The sequence below is a fragment of the Lissotriton helveticus genome, chromosome 6, assembly GCF_964261635.1.
Source record: "Lissotriton helveticus chromosome 6, aLisHel1.1, whole genome shotgun sequence".
NCBI lineage: Eukaryota > Metazoa > Chordata > Amphibia > Caudata > Salamandridae > Lissotriton > Lissotriton helveticus.
Window position 1 is genome coordinate 383,716,052 of NC_136067.1, and position 16,854 is coordinate 383,732,905.

General features: G+C 49.1%; 1 protein-coding gene across 2 annotated transcripts in view; it reads left to right on the top strand.

Annotated features, from left to right (window-relative positions):
- The window catches only part of ITGB1BP1 (integrin subunit beta 1 binding protein 1), a 381,224-nt gene that overhangs the window by 294,799 nt on the left and 69,571 nt on the right, over positions 1-16,854 (top strand). For both annotated transcript variants that reach the window (XM_078647826.1, XM_078647827.1), the window contains one exon: positions 9,144-9,293. In XM_078647826.1, coding sequence (XP_078503952.1) covers positions 9,144-9,293 — 150 coding nt within the window. The remainder of the gene's footprint in view (positions 1-9,143; positions 9,294-16,854) is intronic.

Sequence of the window (16,854 nt, forward strand, 5' to 3'; positions counted from 1 at the left end):
CACAGATGTGGGCCACACTGGGGATAATGGTAGCGAAGCACAACATCGCACAAAAATGTGGTGCGGGAGAGTCGCCAACACTTAATGCATGGTGTGAGGATCTGCATACTGCCATGATGGCCGAAAAAGCAGTGTTTATCAATCGAGGCTGTCCTCAGAAGTGAAGCATGGTCTGGGGGACCTGGAATAAATTCAGGGGGTACATCTGTGAGCCACCAAGGGCACAGGCGGAGGGGGAATCTGAAGATGACAATGGCGGGGAGATGTGAATTTAATTGATGGAATATTGTCCTCTGTTGCGATGTGTGTACTATCAATACGTCTATTGTCAAACAACTGCTAATGTCTGGATATAATGTTTGTATGTACTATCTGATCAACTTGTGCCTTGATTATAATTACAATAAAAAGTTTATTAAAAAAAAGAAGAGAAAAATGTCACTCTGCGCTCGGGCGCAGTGGTGCAGTCTTCACTCTGGTAGGATGAGCACACAAGAGTTCTGGGGGCTGCTTCTTGGCTAGCTCATAATAGATATTGATGCACAATACAATCTATCAGGAGATGGTTCTCTTTTGTACCGGTTTCCCCTTTTTGGCTCCAGAGAAACCCTCAAAAATATGATCATTCAAATGATAAGGTCCCACTGCGGCATCACACAAGGTGTTGTTGGGAATGTTTACAACAGCCCCTTTAAGAAGCGCATTTCCCCATGTGATTTAAAGAGGGACGGCTAATCTGGCAACTGTTAAATAAAGCTGAAAGATAACCTTTAATTGTCACCACTGCAAGGTCTTTCTGGGCTACAGTTAGAACAAATAAATTGACATCAGACAACCTGGCTTGTAAATGCTGAATGCCACAGGATGAACTCCAGACAAAAAACATTTTCCAGCATCTTGCATATACAGTTCTAAAGGACGAACTTATGGTTGACAGGGTAACACCAACTACTTTGGGAGGAAGATCAGAAACCATCAATTGTTGCCATTCAATCTCCATGCATGGAGATGTAGATTGTACTGGTTTGGATTCAGGACCTGGCCTGACTTCTGCAACAGGAGGTCCTCCCCAAGGGGTAGCTGAATCTGAGGATATGTGCTCAAGGACAGAAGTTATGGGTACCACACACCCCTCGCCCAGTCCAAAGCCACCAGGACAACTTGGGTCTGGTCTTCCTTGATCTTCTTGAAAAAACTTAACTGGTGATGTAGGGACAGAAAGGTGTACAGGAGTCCTGAACGCCAGTCCAAGTGAAAATGTTCTAGGAGGGAGAACTGCTTTGGGAATTCCAATGAACAAGAGTTTGGACACTGAAGGCCTGATTAGGACTTTGGCGGTGCAGCGCCCGGTCTGCCATGCCATCACACCTCCGAAACGAGTGTAGTCACCCACTAGATTAGGAGTTTCCTCCCATCTGGCGGGCTTTATTTTTGCATTCCCACAGCAGTGCCTCTAAAAATGGGCACTGTAATGGGAATTCCAAAATTAGTTCCTGCACCGCATGGGCTGAAAGGTCCATACCAAGCAGGAACTCGGGAGCATGCACACATGGGGGCACATGTTGTCCACCCTGCATGCACCCCATTGTGCTTAATAACAACCTTTTTTTCCTCTCTGTCAGGGTTTTCATGGAGGAGTAACCGCCGTGAAAACCATTGCAGAGAGGTACCTCCTAATATGCTTGGCTGGACTGCGGCAGTCCCACCAAACATACTGATGCCTCCTGACCGCATCAACACTGCCAGGGAACGGCGGTTCCCTTGCTGCTGCGAAGGGGCAATGGCATTCCGACCGCCTCAATCATAATAGGGCAGTCGGGAGATCGCTGCGCCCCCACCAGTCTGGCGGTCTGTGGACTCCCAGACTCCTAATTGAGCCCGTAGTGTTCTTTGCGGTGGTAAATAGGTTGAGTCAGGCTTTTCCCCAGTGTTGAAATGTGCCCTGTGACGCCTCTGAATGTAACTGCCATTCGTGATCCTTTAAGAAACGTTGGCTGAGTTTATTCGCTCTGATGTATCAAGATCCTGCAAAGCGCTGTGTAACCAGGGAAATGGTCTGAACATCCAGCCATTTCCAAGGATGTAGAGTGTCCTGGCACAGAACCCACAACCCCACACAACTCTGTTTGTTGCAGGACCAAATGCTGCTTGTGTTGTCTCCAATAACCTGTGCCCGTTCCCCCCAGTTGTCGGAAGGAATGCCTTCAGTGCCATGCAAATTACCTGTAATTCCAAATAGTTGATTTGGAGACTGGTCTCTGCCGGAGCCCAGAGTCCTCTGATCTCCACTGCTCCCAGATGATCTCCTTAACCAAGCACTGATGCATCCATCATGACCGTTAGTTGTAGGTCGGCTAGCAAGAAGGGCCTGCACTGGTCCAATTGCAGTGGAGCATCCCCCACTACAGATTTTCACAGTCTGCTCTGACAGCTCCCCTCCCCGCTCCCGCCTCCCAGCTGTCCAGCCCTCCCCAGCCCCTACTTAATGGTGGGCGTGCCAAAGGCAAGCCCGTCTGCGCCCGTCCGCGACCAGCGCCAGGAACCCTGGATCTCTGCACCACCAACGCTACGACCCAGCGGCACTCCACGCTCTCAACCCAAGCCGCAACAACAACTGCAAGCTAGCATCACCAGCCGACACCCACGGACCCTTCAGCTGTCACTGCTGCTGGCACACCTGCAGCACCGCCAAGACCACAGACCCAGCGCAACCGGCCCGCAAGAACACAACCGAACTGAAGACCCTGCAATGCATCCTCCTTAACGTCCGATTCCTCCACAAACACACCACCGAATTCTAGGACCTCCTCGACAGCACCACCCCGGACATAGCATTCATTACCGAAACCTGGCCAACACCACCTCGGGACCGAACATTGCCATCGCCATTCCCCAAGGATACAAGATCTCCAGGAAGGACCGCCCCACCCGCCCGGGAGGAGGAATCGCCATCGTCCACAAACCTACCCTCCACCTGGGCACACTAACCGACGAGCCCACAGACCTGATGGAACACCTTCCCTTCAAGATACTGGTCAGCTCTACCTCGACCTTCCGAGGAACCCTCATCTACCAACAGCTGGACCCCGCAGACTTTTCACCAACTACATCACGGACATCATCTCCCTGCATGCCATCACGTCCACCAACTACACCCTACTGGGAGACCTCAACTTCCACCTCGACAACCAACTGGACCCCAGCACCACATCCCTCCTGGACAACCTCCACAACATTGGACTCCGCCAGATCGTGACTGAACCCACGCACTCAGCAGGACACACCCTCGACCCCCTCTTCACAACAGGAAACTCCTTCACCTTCAGCCACACCACCGAACTCCCATGGACCGACCATCGATGCATCCACTTCACCTTCAGAAGACCCACCATCCACAGACACCAGCATCCATGAAGAAACTGGACCAGAATCACCGACGACCAGCAAACCTCATCATTCAGCAACTCCACCCCAACCATTGCGGAAAACGACGACCCCAACACCGCAGCCCGAACACTACACAGATGGAGCTCCAACAGTGCCAACACCATAGCTACCCTCAAGAAAAGTAACAACACCCACGCAAAGTAAGTTAGATGGTTCACCACCGAACTTTGAGAGTCCAGACGCACTTGCCGCTGTCTCAAAAAGGCCTGGAGGAACACCAAATCCACAGAAGCCCACAACAACTTCAGAGCCGCCACCAACGCCCACCACCAACTCATCAGAAAAAAGAGGAAAAAAGCGATTGAAGACAGAATCTCCACTGATGCACACAACAGCAAAGAGCTCTTCAACATCATCAAGGAGTTCGCCCAACCTACCAGCGAGTCCACCGACATCCCTCCCTCACAACACCTCTGCGACAAACTCAGCACCTTTTTCCACCACACAATCAAGAGCATCTACGACAACTTCGACAAAGACAACCAAAACAGTGAACCCTCACCAACCATCCCTGACACCCTGAAGCCAGCGATCAATAACTGGACAGCCCTCACCACCGAAGAGACTCTGAAGACGATGAAGTCAATCCACTCCGGGCCCCCCACGGACCCCTGCCCCCACCACATTTTCAACAAACCGGTGACACCATCGCACCCATGCTCTGCCAAACGCTGCCCGGCACCCGCCTCGTTCCCCGACGTCTGGAAACACGCTGAGGTCAACCCCCTCCTGAAGAAACCCTCGGCGGAACCCACCGACCTAAAAAACTACAGACTCATCTCCCTGCTCCCTTTCCCAGCGAAAGTCATCTCCTCGACCTTTCAGTGGCGTTTGACACAGTCTCTCACCGCACCCTAATACGCAGACTCCATGACGCAGGGATCCAAGACAACGCCCTCAATTGGATCCGCTCCTTCCTCTCCGGCAGAACGCAGCGGGTCAGACTCCCCCCTTTCCTCTCAGACCCTACACCTACCACCTGCGGAGTCCCCCAGGGGTCCACCCTCAGCCCTACGCTCTTCAACATCTACATGGCTCCGCTCGCCCCCATCGTCAGAACCTACGGACTCAACATTGTGTCATATGCAGGCGACACCCAGCGCATCCTCTCCCTATCCAATGAACCCAACACCGCCAGACACAACTTTCGAGAAGGCATGGAAGCCGTCGCCAAATGGATGAAAAACAGCTGCCTACAACTAAACACCAACAAAACGGTAGTACTCCTCATGGGCCCAATCCCCGACACCTGGAACGACACCTGGTGGCACCTGCCTTTGGAAGCCTGCCCACCCCTATGGACCACGCACGCAACCTGGGAATCATCCTGGACTCGGCTCAAAATGGACCGCCAGATCAACTCAGTCTCATCCTCCTGCTTCCACACTCTCTGCCTCCTACGTAAGACCTTCAAATGGATCCCCCTTGAACACAGATAGACCGTCACTCACGCCCTGGTCACCAGCAGGCTCGACTACGGCAACGCACTCTTTGCCGGAATGACCAAAAACCTCACCCGCAAGCTAGAGAACATCCAAAATGCCGCTGCAAGACTGGTTCTCAACCTGCCAAGACACTGCCACATCTCTCAGCACCTGTGCACACTCCACTGGCTCCCCATCGAAGCAATAGTCACCTTCAAGGTGCTAACCCACGCTCACAAGGCCCTCCACGACACCGGACCAGCATACCTGAAAAGCTGACTCCAATTCTACGCACCCCAAAGGACCCTACGATCAGCCCAACTCTCCCTCGCCGTGGTCCCACGCAACAGAAAGGCCCGATCGGGAGGCCACTCCATCTCCTTCCACGCGGTCAGAGCCTGAAACGACCTTCAGCTCCACCTCCGACAGATAACATCGCTCCCCATCTTCGCAAGAAACCTCAAAACCTGGCTTTTCGACAGACCCCCTCCTTGATGGACTGGAACCTGCGACCCCGTCCCTCCCACCCCTCAGCTCCTTGAGACCCTTACGGGTGAGTACGTGCTTAACAAACACCTGATTGATTGACATCTGGACAGAATTCGAAAGGTTTAATTGGTTCTGAGCCCACTGAGACTTCTGGTCCAACTACAGAGCCCACATGCACCACCCGGCATGGTCCACAAGCAGGATTTAGGAGGCCAGAAGCCTGAGACCCATGTCAAAGGTTGAAATCATAGCCTTAATGTCATGGACTCATCGAGGTGGAGGGAAGGCCTGGAAGAGCACCGTATCTAGGATGGCCCAGATGAAAGGATACCTCTGTGTGAAGCAGTCAGATGTGATTTCAATATGTTGATGGAAAACCCCAACAATGTCAACCGGTCTGTTGTTGTCTGGAGGAGGTTTGAAGGAGGTTTGTGACTGTTTGAGGCATGCCTGCTTTCAGCAACCAGTCATCTAGGAATGGAAAGACTGATATTCCCAACTATTGCAGATGGGCTACGACCATCACTTTTATGAACACCCGAGGTGCACTGATTAGGCCAAAGGGGAGCGCTGAAAATTGAAAGCACTCCTGGCCTACCTGAAACCACATGTAATGTCTGTTGGACTGCAGGCTAGGAATTTGGAAATGGGCATTTGTCAAATCCAACGCTAATATCAGGTTTCCTGAATACTGGGGCAACTTCCTTTTCAAAGAGAGCTTGAACTGCTACTTCTTGGAGTATGAACCAGTGGTCCTTCAGAAGGAGTTGTGGTGTGGGTGGTATATCCAGGGGGTGAGACAGAAAGGGTAGGTTGTGACAGTGTTCTACAATTTGAAGCACTCGTTGGTCGGAGGTGTGATGTTCCTTCGCCCGCAGATCGGAAAAGTGATGCAACCTCCCACAACGCAATTGTGTACTGCTGAGGGTGACCCACAGTGGTTTTGCAGCAGCTGCAGGAGAGAGCGCTGGGGTTTAATTAAATCTTTGTCCATTGCCTCTGGACCCTGGTATCCTCTTCCCTTGCCTCTACCTCGAAAGAATCATGAGACGTGTCATTGTAGATGTACTTTCTGTAGTTGTCTCTTTTGATATCCCCTTCCGAAGCCTTGAAAAGGGCAAAGTTGTTGGTGGAACAGCTGCACCACTAGATTAAGCCCATGGAAGCATACAGTCTTTGCTGTCCTTGAACCATTCAAGGGCGGAGTCTGTCTTGTCTCCAAAGAGTCGAGTCATATCGAAGGCCATGTCTATAAGTGACTACTGGATGTCACTAGAGAATACTGTTGAGCAGACCCAAGCTTTGGTGCCTAATTAACACCCTGGTCCCGACTGCTCTACCCAGGCAGCCGGTAGAGTTTAGGTTGGAGCCCCTCGATTTGCCTTGGCCATCCTGAATAAGGCGCTGAAGGGATGGTCTGACATCATGGGGCACCATGGGCAAAATATCAGCTATCATATCCCATAACACTAGTGAATCTTTCCAAAATGAAACTGGTATTGACAGACCTGAGGGCAAAGCTGGTGAAGGAGAATATTTAGCAAATACCTTCTTGTGCGTTCACTCTGTCTGGAAGAGGGGCTGGAAATGCTTTGGGGCTTACATGACTGCTGGAGGCCTGACCCCCCAGGCTTTCAGGGGAAAGGTCCTTAAGGAGGAAGGCAGGGTCTTCCGGGGAAAGCCTGTGTCCCCTTCCAGTTTGCCTGTTGACTGGAGGGCAAGAGCCTGGTTTTGCCTAGGTACCCAACAGCGTGTCTGTAAGTGCCTCATTAAAGAGCAGAAGAGGTTCTTGGTTAGTTTGTCCTGGAAGGAGAACTTCTGTGAGCACATTAGGTCAGTAGTGGGTCACGTCTAGTCCAGTACTTTGGCTGCTCTGCTTGTCACTGTTGCGAAGGAGGCAGACTCCTCTGTGACAACAGTAGGTAAAGGTGATTGCAGGCCAATGTCCAGGGATGTATCAAAGCCACTGGATTCTGCAAGCCTATGAATACATTTTCATCCTCGTAGACCGTACTGGAGTCGTTATGGTCATCAGCATATGCATGGAAGCGATACAGAAGCATTTCAGGGTCAGAGCTAGTGTATGAGTCAGTGCGACATTGAAGGGCATTGCTCTGGGTTTGCCTTTGAGTCCAAAAGGGTGATCAGCTCCCCCTCCAGCATCGGTGATGTTGGTGCCAACTTCAATGCCCAAGGTTGTGGCACGGGCTGCAGTGTCGTAATAGGCATTGACATTAGGCCTGCAGAGAGAACGGACCTCAGGACAAGGTCATGTGAGACAGTCGTCTCGGGGACTGATCCACCGGTGGTAGACTGACTGTAGGTCACCTCGGATCTTCAAGGCTTGAAGCTGCACTAGAGGGATCTGGTACCAGAAATGCAGTACTCTTCCTCTCTAAAATGTATAATCGGTTTTGGCGTCACTTCAGGGCCATTGAAGTCGGGCTGAATATGGGAAGAGGGCCAGAATCTGTTCCTGGGACGGAAAAGGAGTTTGCAGACTCGGGCAACTCTGAATGACAGAAGTGGCGTTGTGTTTGGATTTCTTATGTTTCCTCAACTTCTTGGACTTACCCAAAGACTCATCTGCACCCACGACTGGACCTTTCTCAACTTCTGTTGATGCTCCGCAACGTACAGCTTGGCTTAGTGGTCGGGAGGGCCTTGGGGTTTAGTGTGGCTCACTGAATGCACGATGCTGAGTCATGCTTTAAGCCAGACACTAGAGACTGACCTTGTGAGGGTTTCTCACTAACATCTGCTTGTGGCTGTCTTTGCATGGCTTAAATCCTGTCACTTTAGAAGGAAAATGGCCGTAGCACACTGGATTACAATTTTGAAGAAGGAATTCTGTCAGTCCTGACAGATTTAAGAGAGTGAGCTCCGGATCTACATAGAAGGTGTGGAAAGAAAGGAACTGGCATCACATTTGGGCGGGATTTGCCGACATGGAGCCACACAATGCGATCTACCGATGTGCAAGTGTTGCTATGAAAAATCTTTCTGATTAAATCTGGCACGTGGGGAAATTCACAAGGTGAATAATCTGCAGTAAGAAGTCTATCAAAAATTGTGACCACATTCAAGCCCTGAGACACAGAAATTAATGGAAGTAGTGACAATGGCATGGGTTGTGAAACCAATTATGAAATATGTTATAGCAGTGACTTACTGTAGATTGAGTAAGGAATTAATAAAATTCACTTTGTATTGTTTGTTTTTGGTATTGTATTGGTCCGAGCATATAGAATTTAGGGCTGGATTTAGACCTTGGCAAACGGGTTACTCTGTCACAACGGTAACGGATATCCTGTCCGCCGAAATATAAATCATATTAAATCCTATGGTATATCTAAATCTAAATTAGGCCCTTAGTGTGTCTGTGTAAGCTGGGAGGAATAGGAGCAAAATGTATGCCTTTAGCAGGTTATTTAGGTTGGAACATAGCAGGAGATTACTCTTGTGATAGGAACACTGTTTACACAGTTTGATTTATAGGATGACATGGGTTTGTTGTTCTAAAATTATAAAATGGAGTCTTAGCTGTCAACTTGTAAATCCTATGGTAATAACTTGTCTCAAAATTATTACAGTAATTGTGCATATTTGGGTAGTAACACAAATCTAGCACTGGTACTGTAATTTTTCTAGTAGTGAATCTGAATAAAAAACTCAAGGTTGTGGCAAACTAAGCGTTGGAACAAATGTTTTCTAAAAGATTTGCTTCAATATATACTTTTGTTTAAAATGTTTCCTTTGTGTGTCTTTTGCCATCTTTTCTAGGATGTTTTGCACAGACATGCATTGTACTTAATTGTTCGTATGATATGTTATGACGATGGACTGGTGGCGGGGAAGAGTTTGCTTGCACTGAAGACAACAGATGCCCGTCATGAAGAGTTTAGCCTATGGGTATACCAGTGTAACAACTTGGTAATGTATTTTTGATGTCAAGATTTCAGATTTGCCTCAATAAATAGAGAAAGTTTAATGTTTTAACTTCTTATAGGTACATGTGGACAATCTAAGGTATTGTATCTGTTTGTAACACGTATACTCTGCTGGTCTGTTGAATCTTCATTAAAATGTAATTGTGAGAATTACAATAAATACGTGCATCTAAACTTCTAACTTTTCTCCAGCAGTGGATTTTCATATTCACAAGCAAATTTAAATATCCTCTGACGTCAGGATAAGAATCACAGACTTTTAGTAGCTGAAATCGCCTTTGTAGACTACCATTGTAATTTGTTGATAGATATGATTCAGTTGAGATTTTCACATACACTCCAAACACATAAACTTGACATTTGTCCATAAACAAGAAAGGTTTCTTTTTATAGAATTTATCATTCATTACCTCTTGGACAACTGTGTTTGGACTGCTAGAGATATTTGATAATTCATTCCTCCTAGGGAATGTTCGTTATTGAGCTCATATTCTGTGTTATGCATGCTGTGAACTGTTTCACCTGTAAGTAATGCCACTTAGGAATTGAGGCAAGAGTAGCTAAAATGGAGTTAATCTGGACCACGGAACATGGTCAATTAGGAAAACCTTCATTGGAATCTAAGTTCCCTGGTTCTTATCGCCACTACATCCTGTACATTTTAGAATCATGCATAAGTGCCCACACCTTTATTTACACATAAAGCAGATGATGGGGAATTTAAGAGTTAATCTTCATACTGTAGTTGCTTTTGTTGGTTCTCCATCAATGTTTTTCATTTTTTCCAAGCTTACCTTTTCTTGATTCCTGAAAGTGGTAATTTAATTGGTGACATTTGTTTTCACTGGCTATTGGTGAGTTCCATTTGGGCACCTTTTGATAGACTCATTTCCAGTGAATTTTGAGAGACTTTAATCTTACTAGAATACCCACCTCAGCCATTCGTTCACTTCCAGTTTCTGTGTTGTTCTCAACCTTTCAGACTTCTACTTAGGTATACCGGTTCAAATTTAGTAGTTCAGAAGCTGCCTCATTCTTTCCCCTTTTCTCAGACACCATAAGGCACACTGTCTTAACTGTTTTAGCATGTCTGACTGGCAGCTCAACTTCCCCTCTAGATTTTGGTCTTTTCATTTTCTGTCTCAAAACTTTCCTTGGTATTCATAAACAGTTGAATATCCACAGCGTGGATTCTTCCATATTTTTGGGGAAAACGTTTTTACTTGTTTTTTAAAGTTACAGAAATCACAAGGACATTAGCAGCTTATGAAATCAGGTTTACAACTGCCTCAGTATTAGTTCCAACATTCAACATCCAGGACCTACCTCTGCATCAGACTTCTTCAGAAAGCCAATAAAGAACATTTGAACACACAAAAAATCTGGGTCAGTTTTTTCAAGCATCTAATATCATGGTAGATAAAACTGCTTGCTCAGGCACTATCATGTTCCTATTTTTGCTACATTTATTGGAGTGCCTAGTCAGACTGCCATTCCCACCTTTCGTATCTCATGCATAAGCTGCACTATAAGTGACAATAGGTGTATTATAATTCACTTAAAGGGTACCACACCTAACACCTCCTCCCATCCTCCAACACCTGGCCCTTATTTAACATCAGTATGTTTCACCCCAGGTAATTGTCCCCAGGTGCCCACACACGCTCTTCTCCTAGTGTGTGTCCTAAACCTAAGGAGGGTTTTCATCATTCCTTTCATCTTCCAGATTTCATAGCATCTCGTCGCAGGACTCATCCATCTCGACTCCCCTGACCTCTCTCTTCCTTTCCATCAGTGATAAGAGGCAAAGATTTATGTAATGTGTGATATACTATAAGTCTGTTACTACTGTTTTTCTTCTTGCTACAAGTAAAAAAAGCACAGTAAGCATATTTTGGGTTTAAATAGATTAGTTTCACCAATGACTTCAGTAAGTAGACTTGTACCTGCCTCCTAAAAACTCCGAAATACTGGACATGCCCACATCATAAGATAGAATCCAGCTTTTAGATTCCCACATTTGGGGCAGGAAGAATCAGTAGTTGCCCTCACTTATGGAGGAGAGTTAGTTGCCATGAGGTAAATTAAATTGAAACAGTTTAAAGCTGGCAGTTCTAGACACTTTTTTTTCCCTTCAAATTTCTTTATTAGTTTGTTCTTCCAGATCTGTAGACCATGTTCATATACAATTAAACATCTCATCTACAAAAGCCCATTCTGCGAACATTCCAACATTAAACTCAGGATTTTAGATCTATACTCTCTTCCGTGGAAGTTTTCCAATCTAACATGGTTTGCTCTGTTTTTTGTTTCATGGTAACCCAACTGTAACTAAACCCACCCTCAAACTCCCCCCCAATCCTCCCCAACATCCCCCACCCCGCCGGGTCTGTACAACTTAAGGTCTATGTATCTCAAAGCCCATTCTGGGTCTCCTCACGCCCCCCCCCTGACTTTGGATCGCCACCCCGATGGAAGTCGTCCCCTCTGTTGATACCCGTGTGGAATGTGGGGCCTGTCCTGTTTTCTCCTGGACCATCATTCCCCATGCCAGCAGTACCTCAGGTAGTTTGTCATCTCTTCTAGTGCTACGCATATGCCCCTCCTCAGCCAGTGCCCACTCCCTCAAGTCCGTTTTCCATTTCGCCAATAGTGGCCTTTCTGAGTTAACCAATAGATCGCAATATGCCGCCAAGCTATAAAAAGTCCCAAAACAAGGAACCGCCTACTTGTCTTGCATTTAGGATCACGAGGAATCAGACCCAGGAGACAAGAACGCGCATCCATGGCAATCGTCCACCCTGTTATTCTGTTTAGGTTCTCTAGGACCGCCATCCAGTACGTCTGAATTGTTGGACAGGTCCACACCATATGCGGAATTCCGCCTGAACGTGGCGACATCTAGGGCAATGTGGATCTCTAGAACTATCGATGGCATGGAGCCTCCTGGGGGAGAGGTAGGTCATGTGTAATACTGTCCCGGAGACCCCTTAGTATCCTCCCCATATTGTGCTGGTAAAAGGTGGTTTCATCTCTACTTATCCATATCTCAAGATAGCGCAGTGTGTCCGCTACACATGGAAGTCCCATCTCACAGAGCTGGACTCCGTCTCACTCGTCCGCTGACCCAATTGCGTATAGTTGTGATTTTACTTTGTTAATGTAAAGCCCGGAGGCTCCAGCAAATTGAGTCAGTTCGGCAAACAGTAACGGCAATGACTGGGTCAGCCGGTGCAGGTATACCAAAGCATCGTCGGCATACAGCGATACGATATGTTCTGTACCACCCGCTCAAATGCCCAGCCCCTGGAGTACCCCACGGAGATGACATGCCAATGGCTCCATTGCAAGGGGGAGAGCAGGCATCCCTGTCGTGCCCCCCTTTCTATGGATATTGTGTCCGACACGTACCATCCGGTGCGAACCCTCGCCACCGGCCGAGCATAAAGCAGTTTTACCCAATTTACTAAACGCTCTCCCACCCCCATTTTTAGAAGCATCTGTCATAAATATTTCCATCAGATCGAGTCGAATGCTTGTTCGATATCCAGGAACACTAAGGCGCTCTGTTGGGCGCTTCCCTCCAATGATTGCATAACGTGTGCGAGGCGGCGGATATTCCTTAAGGCATTCCTGCCTGGCATAAAACCGGACTGGTCATCATGCACCAGTTGCCGGAGATATGGGAGGAGCCTACTTGCCAGCACTTGGCTAATAATTTTAAGATCCACGTTCAGCATGGAGATTGGCCAATATGAACTGGGGAGCAGGGGATCCTTCCTCGGTTTGGGAATCATCAATGCTTTGCACATGGAATCTGGGAGTATGCCGCTTTTGCCGGCTTCCACAGTGATTTCCAGGAGTTTAGGAATCAAGACCCCCCCCATATTCTTTGTAGAGCTCAGCCGCTAGGCCATCCATCCCGGGGACTTAGCGGTCTTCAAATGGGCAATCGCTGCCCGTATCTCTTCCCCTCTAAAAGGGGCCCCCTAAGGACTCCTGACTCTCAGGGTCTATGCAGGGCAGTTCCACCTCGGCTAGATAGGCTTCCACCACCTGAGGCGTGGTGGGGGATTGGGGCTCGGAATATATTCTTTGCAAATGGGTTACAAATGCCCTATTGATCTTGTGTTGTGTATAAACCATATGGCCATGTTCATTTTTAATTGTCAAAATCGGGTGAGGCTGAGTCTCCATCCTAATCAGGCGCACTAGTAGGCGCCCGGCCTTGTCCCCCTCCGTATACCATCGGCGTCTGGTCGCAGTACTATTACATTTGCCCAGTGAGTCCCAAATGTCCCGTATCTCCTGCCGCAATTCCGCCCATTTAGCCTGCCCTTCCCTGTCCATGTGAAGCTCTTTCTCTAGAGCTGCCAATCACTCCTCCTGGCGGTGTAGATCCCGCTCCAGCACTTTAACCCCCACCTCCGTGGACATACAGACCCCCCGTATCACAACCTTCATCGCGTCGCATTCAAATGCCCTAGTGCTGGCCGTGCCCCAGTTCACATCAAAATAGACATCTAGCCCTTTTGTTATTGCATCTTTATAGGTTGGATCTGCTAAGGCTTCGGTGTTTAGTCTCCATAGTGTACCTTGGATCTCGGCCGGCCCAAAGAATGCGTCATTAACAGGGGGGAGTGGTCGGACAGATAGCGAGCCAGATATTGCATTTCCCCTACCCGATGAGCCGACGTCATTTGAATAAAGAAATAATCTGACCTACTATAGGTATTGGCAGCAGGTGTGTGGCATGAGTACACTCGACGGCAGTGGTTGTGGTGTCGCCATATATCCAGTAAGCAATAGTTTTGGAGCATCTGGCCTATAGCCTCTCTCACTTTAGGTTTGGCATCCGGTTTGGGGGGGTGTCTGTCTAACTCCCCATCAAGAGCACAATTAAAATCTCCTGCAACAATCAATTCTGTATCTGGAACCAAATCTAGCTGCCCCAAGACTCGACTCAGAAACTCTCCATCATCACTATTCGGGGCATAAATATTTACCAAACATATGCATCGCCCATCTAGTGTCCCCTCCACCATCACACATCTTCCATCTGGATCTTGTCTAGTGTTTATAGCCTTAAAGGTAACTCCTGGCGCCACCCAAATAAGCTCTCCTCTAGCAAACCCTGAATAGGAGGTTGCTAAAAACTGGCCTCTCCATCTGCGTTGGACATATTTAAGACAGTCTCCCCATAGATGCGTCTCCTGGAGCAGGGCTATACTTATTCCATACCGCCTGAGATACGTCGCCACCCGAATCCGTTTGACCACATTGAGCCCCCTGACATTCCACGTTATGAATTTATATTTTTGAGTGTCACCTGGCATGAGTCCGCAGCTGTTGGTGCGGCAGCACCCGTCGTTCGTGTGGGGGACCCCCAATAGTGTTGCAGTAAGACCCCTCGCGCTGTAGTATCTCCTGACATCTAGCGACTCGGCATAGACCAGACCCAGCATTAAACTGAAGAACACAACATTGCGAACCCCCAGCCCCATCTCCCCCCTCCCACAGGGAGTAGTACTTCATTCTCACAACCCGACCCTGGTCTGAGGACTCAGGACCCCATAGCTCCACCCTCCCCCTAGATCACCCTCCCCAACTTGAATTAACGACTATGAACTGAAGAACGTTCACAAGCAAGGTAACCCTCCCGGTCTCAGATATTCAGCCAAACTGTCTGGCACCGAGCGGCCCCGCCCGACTGGTGGTTTAGCTAGGCCACCTCAGTGCACTACAGCTGGAGTGTCTGAAGTGTATGTTGGCGGAATAGTGCCTACCTCCTCAAAAATGTTCCAGCCACCCCCCTATTGTCTCTGGGGCTCGAGGCCCTCTCGTAGGAGCCCCGTGTCAGAGTCAAGTGCCCTCCGGGCCATATCTTGTACTTACAGTTTCAATGACCCAGAACCCCAAGGTCTCAATTCATTGTCTGCCTCTTAAGTGTCTCAGGATTCCCCATCGACTGGGCTAGTGGCGCCCGCCAGCTCCGACTGCGTTTCCTGCACCAGATAGAATGGAGAAAACTGGTTCTGCGTCAGGATCGCCTCCATCTCCGTTAGTAGGGTGGCATCAGGCCCCACCATGATGCGCCCTCCGTCTGACAAGTCTTGTACCCTGGGTCTCTGCTCATCATTGTGACGTCGCTGGTTCTGTTGCCGACCACTCCTCCTCCTCTGTTCTTGCCACCCTGGTTTTAGTCCCGTCCAGCCAGGCCCAGCGAATCCATCTAGTCAGTTACCGCCGGTGGGGTACCAAAGAAGTGAACCTTGTCTTCATATTGTACACGGAGCCTGGCCGGAAACATTCAACTATATTTTATATTGAGGTTTCGCAATCGACGTTTGACACCCAAGAAGTAATTTCGTAGATCCTGTACTTTTTTCGTATAGTCCGGGTAAATGTGGAGATTCTGGTTCTCAAACCTGGGCGGACCATTTGTGCAAATAAACTGCAGGATCGTGTCCTGGTCCCTAAAGTTGAACAATCGAGCGATCAGAGCTCTGGGTGGGGACCCCGGTTTCGGCGGGGGCTGAGGGGGCGATTGGCTCTTTCCACTGCAAACATCTTGGAGAGTCTAAGGTTTGGGAATGTTGAGCCAATCCATCCTTCCAGAAATAGTCCTGCTGCCGGCCCCTCCGCCTCTTCCGGAAATCCCAAAAAACGAAGGTTGTTTCTCCTTGACCGCCCCTCTGCGTCATTTGCCCTATCCTCAAGACAGGCTGTGTGCTCTTGGAGGGCCGATACTGTCGCCCGCAGTTGTTGGACCTCGGTCTGCAATGTGTTCAGGTCTCCTTCAGTGGTGGTAACCCGGTCCGCCACCTTTCTGAGACCCAGGCACAGATGGTTGATGTCCATGGCCATCCCATCCATTTTGGATTCTAGCGCCACTCGGGATTCTCGTATGGCTTCCAGAATGTCGGACTTGTTGCAGGCCGCTGAACCCTGGTGTGATATCTGTTCTGAGGCGGTCAGCGGAGGTTGGGCCCGGCCCCGTGTACTGCATAATTTTATTGGAGTGGGCGCCTCTAAGGGTTCTATCTCTCCCCATGTCCTGCGCAAATGTCACAAGGCGCTCCCTGGTGATCTCTCACTCATAGATTGATGGTGCAAGGACTGGCCCAGAGGGCAACCTGGATTCGAAGATGGCGCTCAGGCGCCTTGTGCTACCCCTGGTCTGGAGTACTAGGCCTCAATAGGGTAATTGCCTCTCAGTCTACCTCATTCGGTGTCCGGGGTCAGCTAGTCGGCACCACCAGCTAAATTGTTGACCTGTGCCATGTGTTTACGCTACCGTTCGCCTCCCCAGGCTTGCGGCTGGGCAGGATCTCCGCCGATCGAGTGCCCCAGCCACCGGTCACTGTCATGGGCCGCAGGGCCCCGCCGTCACAGACAATGCCTTATCATAATGATGGTAGCCTCAGTCCCGTTTCCAAATGCCCGTCCAGCCACCCGGACCCCGCCTTTGCCCCCGTGACGCGCCCGGGCGCGCTCTGCTGGGGGCTGGGCAGGCTGATTGTTCCTCCTGCCAACCGGCCCGA